The following is a 10,840-nucleotide window of genomic DNA, read 5'->3' as shown; positions in this document are numbered from 1 at the left end:
TTTTTCTAAGAAATGTTCAAAAATTGTGCTTTACAGCATTATTTTTCAGAAACAAAATATTAAAATGGTCACCAAAACAAAAAGTAAATTCACTTTAAAATATAACAGGAGGAATAAAAGTGTTAATGGTTTTAATTTTAATGGTATTCCTAAAATATAATTTTAATATACTACCGTTATTTTTATATTTATCAGTTGTATGTTTGTTAAAAAAAATCTGTCAACAAAGAAATCTCCAAATAAAAACATTTACATAGAAATTGCCCTAATGTTGAGAAATTGCCAGATTTAGCACCACATAATGAAAGAACTCCTAATCTCTAAAAAAGTTATCTGTCAATACATCGCCAAAAATATCCCCTCAATTCAGACTCAAAATGGTACTCGAAAAAAAAAAAAAAAAAAAAAAACTAAGAGAAATGTCAGATGAGTAAAAACAAGGGCCTTTTGCGGATTTTGGCCAAAATTAAGGAACTTTAATTAAAAAAAACCCTAAGGGCCATGCAAACCCTGTCCTTTTCTTACATTGTGCGACTTCAAGAATTGAATGAAAGGAGTAATTATTGCAAATTAATTAAAATTGGAAATTAAGAGACTATTGAGTTTAAGCTGAAAAATATCCTTATTGTTTACAATCAGAGATTTTAACTTCTACAATATTTGGTCTATAGTACAAGTCATCAATAACTCAGAATGAATACCTATGATTAAAAATTAATAGGAAAAAAGAGAAAACAGACAAAGTTTACAATACAATTTCTTTATTTGTATAAATATTTCTCTACACTACTCATACAATGTACCACGAAACAGCACAGCACAATACTGGTTGGGCAAAGCTTTGTACAGCAATGTTCATCAGGGTGCGATACCCATTCCTAACAGGTAATAGAATTAAAATTGCCAAAATGTTAACATTGTACAATGAAGGATGAGGTTGAACATACACAACGAGTGAAATATCGTTGACTGACACATTATGATTTCTCACATGAAATGTCTGCTGATACGTTTGTTTCCAATTGCTTGCTCACTGAAAATACAATCTCTCCACACCAATACACACATATTTTCACAAGGAAGTTTTAATTTGAACAAATATGAAACAAGTTATTTTTAACATATTCCTCAATGGCAATAAAAATACTCAACTTGTCAACATGAATATTCATGAAACTAATTTTATTCTTTATCATCAAGTACTGAATTCAAATGAGAAATTTACACAGGGAGAAAAATTAGATAAACTCAATAAAAAGTTATTTTATTTACAACTATACAAATACATGTAATATACAGTAGCTCCTTGTTTAATACTAAAAATAACTTTTTAAAAAGTTTCCTAATTAAAAACTTCTCATCAATCATAAAAAGGTGACAGCTGACTTTTTCGATTAAAATTGTTTTATATTTTAAGATTTAATATATCAAAGCAGAAAAACATGTTACTAAATCTAAATGTACTAAACTAAATGTACTAAACTAAAATCTAAATGTACTACTAAATCTAAATGTACTAAACTAAAATGTGTTAATTCTATTTTTGATATATAATATTTTCAAATATTTAGGCTGAAGTCAAACTTTGAGGTATATAAAAGCAAACTTTTGAGCTCAATCCCAAAGATACGACTGATAGTTATCATAATAATAAGAGATTTAATTTTGAAAATGCACACCTAAACTTCTCCCAACAATATTGCAAAACCTACATGAATAGTTTTTCAACATGATAATTATTCCACAAATTTATTACTATTATCTTCTACACTAATTTGAAAGGTAATGATTAACATTTTGAGTTAGTTTTTGAATCTAAAAGGTAATAATTACAATGCTTGTATGCAAGATATTGATATTTCAGGTGAATATTTAGTATTAGCTACATCATTATTCTTTAGAGTCTATTACTTATTACTTTTATCATAAATGTATCTATAATCACAAATTTTCTTTTAATTTCAAAAAAAAAAAAAAAAAAAAAAAGAGAGATTTTTAATATATTATATATATACTAGCAATTTCAGTTTTCCTAACAACTGTTTTCTAAAATAATGTGTTTATATATTTAAGACCTAGGAATTTATTTTGCTTGCAATTTAAAAGGAAAAACATACAGTACTTTTAAATATTAGCTGCAACATACTACCATATCTAAACAAATGGAAACAACTCCTCATCTTATGACTGAAATTAAAAACATATTTAACAAAGCTTTCCCCCCTTATCAGTTAAAAAAATATTGCTAATTCGATTTTTCACAAAGTATATTTACCATATCTTTACAGTTTATTAATAAGAAAAATTAAAAGTTCCCAAGTAAATATTTTTCTAGTGCATAATATAAGAGGCTGTATCGTATAAAATACACAGAAAAAAAACATTTTAGTTACAGCAAAAATTTAACATATTAAACTAGGAATTACTGTATACAGTAATAAAATATATGAAAGTTATCCTTTATATATATATATATATATATATATATATATATGTACATCAATACTACCATACATTCTATTGTTAGATTACATACATGTATATCTATGCATACATACATGCAGTAAGATATGTCTGAAATGCATTTAATGAAGAACCATTCGAATTCATACTTAATATTTACCTAGCAGATACCTGCTTCACAGAAGTTTCATTTCAGACAGCACAGAAGTTTCATTTCAGACAGACTCTACAATGTATGTATATATACCATACATAAACATGAATGCACTTTAATGAATAATATAACGTACAGAACTTCATAAAAAAATTACAGATACCAGCGGTGTACCAACAATGTGGTTCTAATGGCCTGATAATTTATCTTAAGCATTTGTATTAGAGCAAGAATGATAAATCTTTAGATAAACTTACCAGGCATATATTTATGAATTCTAACTCACAATTAGAATATCAGTGTTTCCCTATTTTGAAGTACCCTTCTGTAACTTCCAAATAATTTATTTTTTATCTGAATATCATTGCATTTCTTCTATTTGCATTTTTGTTTATTTTGTTAAGTTCTCAAAATAATTTTCTTCAATTTTAAAAGATTGCTCAGATATGCCTATGACTTGTCCATCAACGCATACTTGAAAGCTTAATTTCAGACTGATGAAAAAAATGGTCAAGAATTAAAAATGTTGGGGGAAAGCGAGAACTACATATAATTAGGTAATTTCATTAATCACCTTATTTTTTCATTAATGTTTAATACACATGGTTTTCAATGATTTTTAATATTTATTTCCAGCAATAAGAATACTGGGAAATAATTTACAGATTTATTAAACCTAAGATGATTCTAAATGACAAAAACTAATAATCCTACAAAACACAAAATTTAGATAATTTCAGACTTCAGTTATTCCAATATACACCACTGGTATGCATTTACTATTTTCAAATGTGCCAAATTATATATACCAAACACATTTTAGAAAAAGAATAACTTCTGAAAGCAGAAAAAATGATAAATATAAGGAATGCTAGATCAAGAATATTCTGCATATATAGAGAAATACATACATGAAAAATTATCTGCACTGTAAAACATTCAGCAAGCACTTTACAAAATACATTAAGAATGAAAGGGCAGTGTTGGTAAATTATGTTTTAGTGTTTATCAAAGTTCTCACTTTCAAATTCCACAGCAGACGTGTTTCCTTTATTTTGCTTACAGAAACCATTCTTAAGACATTCAGTTTTGGAAAAAAGTAATGCCTTCATAGCTTTATACATAAACCATAGATACTTTTTAAAATAAAAATATTCTTTATTAATCTTCTTAATTTATTAATCACTGTTTTGCATTTCACTAAAAATAGGCAATATACAATTATGCAATAAAAGAGTACTTTAAAAAATTTTCTGTCAACGTAATATAAACCATGATGAACAGAAATACAAGGACAAGCTAATGAACCATATTTTCTACCATAAAATTTATAAAATATAGTTTTAGAATCATAAAATTCCCATTCCCTTATTTTAAAAACTTAATATTCAGTACAATGACAGTAAAAATTTACAGAAATTGAAATTCAAGTTAAAAGCAAAATATTTAATTCAGTTTTATTACAAATTATATGAAAGTATTCAAAATGCATTTAGTAAAAACAGCCCAATTTATTGTACACTTTAATTAAAATCAAACAACATAAGTAAATTAAATTTTAAGCATAATATACAAAATTATTTTCTTCTGGTTCTCAAAAAGTATATACAACTGCATACACATTATCCAATATCCTAACCACTTTTCACTCAGATTTCATTATTTTTACACAACTTAACACTTCTGAAGAATTACTTAACACTATACATATTTAATATTTATACTATGTACAGCAAAAGGACCCAGCCAAGAATAAGTCGTACACATCTAGCGAGAATTACTGCTACAGACAGCAACTATCAGATTAGGAACAGTTGATGCTCTTGCAGCGGGCCTAAGACTAGAGCTACAGTTTCTTTATATAATTAGGAAATAAGAAAAATTTACTAGAATTTTATTGCTTTTCTTAAAGCCCTACTCAACGAATGAACACTTGGCATTATACAGAAAGATCTTCATTAATAGGTGGTTTATGAAGGTTTGATGTGTGTAAATGCATGAAGTCTTATTTTTTAAAAACTGATGCATTAGTTCTATTTTTTCTCTTCTTTACAGAATATTAAATGATTTAGTAGCCCACTTTTTTTATTATGCCCATTGAACATTTCTATCTGTTTTATTGAAGGCGATAATTTGAACTAAAGAAACAAAAATATGTATCACAAGGCAGTCATTTAACTAAAACCAAGTCTAAACTTATGCTTTACAATTAAGTTAGATAGATTACAATAATATAATATAATGGGGAAGAACTTTTACTCCATAAACACAATGTAAGTAATTTAGGATTTTTTTTTTTAATTTTGCAAAAATTACATTATTTGTAATCTAATACATATCCATAGTATCAACAATTTAGTCATAATGTAACAGTGAAATTAGCTTTCCCATTTCCTTTACTTTAAACTGAAAATAATCATATAATCATTGTCTGAAGACTTTTCTTAAACTGAAACAAACTCGATTTGACAAGTTTATACTAGATTAGACATAGGTCCTAAATTTTGATTCAGATTAACTTCATGAGGATATTATTATTACAATAATTTAAATAAAAACAAATAGCTAAAATACTGGCAGCCCAGCACCATAATTTTTAATTTCTACAAATATATTAGCAGCTTAAAGGTGCAAGAGAATGCCAAGATATAACTCTGGCTTTATATAAGAATCACATAGTATATTTTCTGAAAACTATTGATGTCTCCCATTTCTTTAATATTATTGAAATGCATTATTCTGAATCCTAATATTTTCAAGTTGAAATAGGAAATTAGATCTAAACCATTTGTGCAAGTACGGAAAATTTCAGAAATTTGCAATAACACTCTTGACCCCAGATTCTTCGCCTTCTAAAAAGAAATACTTTATATGTAGATTCTTTAAAATATAATATAAAAATACATAAAATTACTTTTTCTAATATGTGCATTAAATTTATTGATTTGAAGTCTGTAAGTATAAAAACTAGTATTTATGAATGTTTAATTAAAATGACTTAAAATAAATAGAATTGCAAATAAAGTTGAAGACTGAAATCTTTTTTTTTTTATGCATAAAATATTACAAATCTCAATAAACCCCTTGTAAAAAGATCACATATATAAGATAGTACACATTTTATACAAAATAGTAGCAATGAATTCAAATTTTTAATATATGAGATGTTTCAATTTAATTGGTATGATATTGAAATAATACTTTTAGAAAATATCCTCTGTAAAATTACAAAGGAAAAAAATTATGAAGGTTAGTACAATGAAAATCATACTAACTAAAAATACTTGTTCATATTTGCTTTGTAGTAAGAATATATTACAATAATTTGACTATAAAAAAGTTACAAAGAGAAATTTGTAAAATAATAATGCTCCAAATGAGAACTGTAATTTTTATGCTCCTACTGATACAAAATTTTCCTACAAAAATGCAAACAAAAATCTATAGAAACAAATTTGATGTTTAAAAAAATAACCTGATGAAATTTAACAACAATATTATATCGGCATACAATTTTACAGATAAAATCCGTGAAGAGTTTTATTTTAAAAAAAATTTATTTCTTGCTGAAAACATATATTATTTTTCAAGATATTTCATAAACATGCACGAGAGGGGAAAAAACTAATACACTTCAGAATAAACTTTACTTAGTCCAACTATATAACTTTGCATACAAAAACACAGCATTATGCACAAAATACACCAAAGTACTCTCATGTTATGTAGTAAATTAAAACTGCCATCAGACGGATTGTTTACTTAACATCTTTGTAACATACTGCATTTTCACAAAAAGTGCATCATTCCTCTATGTACATAAATTTAAAATATCATAAACTTTGGTTTCAGCTATGACAATAAACATTGGATACCCAGATTGATGCCTGTGAAATATCCTGAGTTTTATTATGCTAAATGTTATCTATAGACAAAAGCATATCAACTAAGCATCGGAGATCAGACACATTTTTTACAGACAATAAATATGAACAACATTACATCTGTAACGTGACGTGACAAATTCTCATTTACACAATGATGCCACAGTGCAATATTTTTAACAAAGTCTACAGGATTCATAATCTAGAATTACTTTCCTTTTTTTAAATAGAAATAGGCAGCTGTACACTTATTACACAGTGTTAATCTACAGGAAGAAAAATACATAACAATATTTAAAAAAGTTTCAGGGAAAGTGAACTTTGTGCAACAAGCATCGCTTTTTTTTTTTCTTTTCTTCTTTCCCAGACATCACTTCCAGACATCATCACACAACCACAAAAGCACTGTACAACAGCAGCGTGTAAAACACTGCATGAATAAAAATTCGGAGGTTAATGTGACACTACTGTTCAATTTTGGGGGAATATTTGACAAGGTGGAGAAATCATCTCATCTGAAGAATTTACAATGCCTGAAAAGAAAATCTAGAAGTTTTAGTTTTTTTTTAAAAAATATTCAGTATTTTTTCAGAGCTCTCAAATTTAACTCATGAAGAACAAATTTCACATAGTCATTGGTTTAAAACTTTTTCCCTCTTACAAAACATTTTTCCTTTTTCCAAAAAATGATGTTGTACATTAAAAAAGAAAATGGTAAAATACTGGCACACTAGTTTTGAACACTTTGAAAGAGATGCCTTTCCCAGAAAAATGGAAGTCCAAAAAACATCTCTTTATACTCTTATGCGAGAGTTCATCAGTTTACTTTTGTTTTTGCTCAAAGCCTGAAGTCTATATTCATGATTCAAACAAGGCTAGAAGATCATCATTTCCAGTCGCTGAAGTGTTGCCACTACTACTTGTAGCAGTAGTTGATGTAGCTGTTCCAGATGTTACATTGCTTGTGCTGCCACTGCTACCTCCAGAGCCACTCAGCTCAGGAGGATCAAGGTATGATAAAAGTTCCATTGGATCCACCACACTTTCTGGCAGCAGCTAAAAAAGAAATTTAAAATTCTCAATTTCCTAAACAAATAGTTAAAAAATGTAAATTAATGATCTTTTTCAAAGAAAAAATTTTCAAATATGACTTAAAATACATACATCTTTTGCTTTTTCACCCTTTTCAATTCTAAGATTGAAATTTTAAATATTTTACTTTAAAAATCATACTGGGAGAAGAATTTATTTTCTTAGCCTTTATCACCTCACTGACATAAAAATCACATGGCTGTATGACTAACTAAATGGAATTCATATTCCCTAAATAATATGAAAAATTTTCAATTGTTCCCACATATACATACTTTTCTAAAACTTTATAATAATATTGTTTTATTTATTTTATAATACAATATGTTCCATATGCATTTATTTAATTTCTGAATTATATTAGTAAGAGATAGAAATAAACTAAATGGAACTCAAATTTGCAGCTGGTTCATTGAGGAAATCACTTTAACAAACTTTCCATTCTAAATCCTGCAGTTTTTAAAGGCTGACTGTATAACTGACTTGTTTTTAATACTCTTAAAATATTTAGAACTTAATGATGTCTGCTTATTTTAAACTGATATAAAAGAGAGAACTCGGTAAAACTGTAATGTCTTTCGAAGTAGACATCAATGTACAACTGGCTGACAGAAAAGCAAATGCCACAGTATATTTGTAATAGTACCTGCTCTATTAATGGTTAGAATGGAATAATCCATGATCTAAAGAATTTGAAAACAACTTCTGCGAAGTTATTTTTTCACATTAAAATTAAGTAATTGTAACAGGAGTACCCAAGAAGTGTGATGTATTGTAAAGCCCTTCCCAGCCCTATCAAGCAAATAAATCAGCTGCAGGTTGCTATATATACACCAGAATACTGTCCAGGAGGATTCTACAGAAAGTGTCACTGCATTTTTTCAGAGTGCTGGCCAAGGTTACATGCCAAATATGAACAGCAGTAAGCAAGCTGATGGTCTGTCATTGGGGTATCGTTATGTATTAATATAATGCCATCACAGTTATACAACAGAATCTCTATAATTTTCCCATATTGTTGGGATTCTAATCAACCTATCATTTTCATTGTCATCTATAATGATATGATTTGTTCAATTTACATTTCAGTTTCCAAAACCCACTGTTCCTGTTATGAGACTTACAGGGCCTTAAACTCCTTAATCACAAGATACTGTTCTCTTCTTATTGTATATATGTAATGTCTGGAAGCATAGCCCATTTTCTTGAAGACAGGTATCAACAGGAAATAAAACTTCTGTTTTACAGCAATATTGCCACTAGTTAAATTCCAAACCATGTACATTTGCAAATTAATGTTGCCAATAAGGAAAGGCAAATGTTTACTTTTATGACAGATCCATTTTTCTCACCATATTAGGTTATCTACTTGTTTTCATTTTATCTATAGATAATCATTTTATTTGTGGATAAAAAGTTCCTTTTGCACGATGCCACTGTGTGTGAACAACATTATGTATACAAAAACTTAATGACAGCAATCTTTTTTCCAGTTCTGAACATTATAAAGACCATAATCACTGAAACAACTTCTCAGGCAAACTATCCAGCATGGGTTAAAACAAGCATTCATATAGCATTTAATTTCCTACTAAAGAAATGTGACAGAATGGTTACACATAACAAAAGATTCATGAAAACTGTGGAAATCTTTGTGTTTTGATCACTGCACACCTTTCTTCCCCTCAGCATTTTGAAAGAATAAGTATATATATATTTACTAAAATACTTTATAAGGAAAACTGGCTCATATACACATGGAGAAAACTATGAAACAGCCCATATACTCAGCCTGTTCACTTGGAATTGAACCTAGGTCAAATTACCAATGTTTATCCACTTTACTGCTCAGCTGCTGGTAGAGCCAGGTTTAAAGGAAGGGGAAAAGAAATTGAATAAGGGGACTCAAGCCACTCCCTTAATTCGAATTGACTTAAAATACAAATGTAACATACAAAATTTATTCAGTGTCTTTAGAGGCCTATAAACCTCAGGAAATACACAAACAGCTTTTATACAATAAATTACTCCTTTTTTCAGACTTGAATTCAAGTGTGAACAAACTCATTATATCCATCCCCCCCTAAAAAAAATTGGCTGGACTTCAAAGAAAATGCATTTTCTCTTTTTTCCCAGCTAAGAAAAATACAAATGAACAAAATTTAAGCTGAGCTACAAAGTGCATAACTGAATACTGTGCACAATCTTGAATGAGAAAATTTGGCAATTCAAAAATTTACTTGCAAATGTGAAAACATATAATCAAGAAATATAAAAATGCTCTACTTTATTTATTTTATGTTTGTATCACTAAATTTTATTACACATAGAATATACACCATATTGAAAGAACAGCATCAGTCTACCCAAAATAACGGAGGAAACTTAGATACCTACTCATTCCAATGACCCACAAAATTATTCACAAATCAATCAGTAAAATTAGGAACATTTAATAATATATGCTAAACTTCAAGAAATTATGAGAGGACAATGGCACTTACATTTAATCCTTCTTGCCCTTGTCCTTCTCCTTCTATAACAGCTGCAGGGTCAAAATTTAAATCCCCAAGGTCTGGTGCATGAGAAAGTGAAGAATCACTATTAGTAGAAGCTTGACTATTTGGTTGACTGACAACAGTGCAGTTATTACCCCCACTTGCAGATGTACTGCTCTCATTTGGTTGTGAAGATGAAGATGGTGGTGGAACACTCGGTGGCCCTCCACTACCACCACCAGAGTTACCAGGTGTGTGAGGAGTATGAGGTGTATGTGGAGTATTTGGACCATGCTGCATTAGGTTTTGGCTTTGGTTAGATGATGGAGTTCCAGGTGTTCCTGTGCTAGTCTGATGCATAGATGAAGGCTGTGTAGATGCTGTACCAGTAGTTGAAGTAGTAGCTGGTTGCCGCAATGGTTGGTTTCCCTGCTCATGAAGATTAGGAAGTCCCATTTGCTTTAAAAAAATTAAAAAAGTGGATAATTTAAAAATCAATAAACATACACAAACACAAATATAGCCCCCTAAAAAACCCTTATATCTGTCATCATACATGAGAGGCAACTGAACTTACTTCACTCACATTTTTAAACTTATGTTCTATCTAACAAAGAAAAATAGAAAAGTTCTTAAGGCTAATGTTAAATTATACCTTATGAGAAATTTGGTTCAAAGCTCATAATAATAAAACCACAAATATGTACTCATGAGTTTGCTAACATAAATTTACATGAAATGATATCTTA

At 28.7% G+C, this 10,840-nt stretch overlaps 1 protein-coding gene across 6 annotated transcripts in view; it reads right to left on the bottom strand.

Annotated features, from left to right (window-relative positions):
* Positions 1-744: 744 nt before the first annotated feature.
* Positions 745-10,840, bottom strand: part of LOC118185054 (zinc finger MIZ domain-containing protein 1-like) — a 547,573-nt gene continuing 537,477 nt past the window's right edge. For all 6 annotated transcript variants that reach the window (XM_085824218.1, XM_085824220.1, XM_085824219.1 and 3 more), the window contains 2 exons: positions 10,098-10,550; positions 745-7,557 (listed from right to left, as the gene is read on the bottom strand). In XM_085824218.1, coding sequence (XP_085680344.1) covers positions 7,360-7,557; positions 10,098-10,550 — 651 coding nt within the window. In that variant the 3' untranslated portion in view covers positions 745-7,359. The remainder of the gene's footprint in view (positions 7,558-10,097; positions 10,551-10,840) is intronic.

The sequence above is a fragment of the Stegodyphus dumicola genome, chromosome 9 (assembly GCF_044657685.1).
Source record: "Stegodyphus dumicola isolate Sdum_Otavi_A_Nest chromosome 9, ASM4465768v1".
NCBI lineage: Eukaryota > Metazoa > Arthropoda > Arachnida > Araneae > Eresidae > Stegodyphus > Stegodyphus dumicola.
This window is presented reverse-complemented; position numbering and strand designations above follow the sequence as displayed.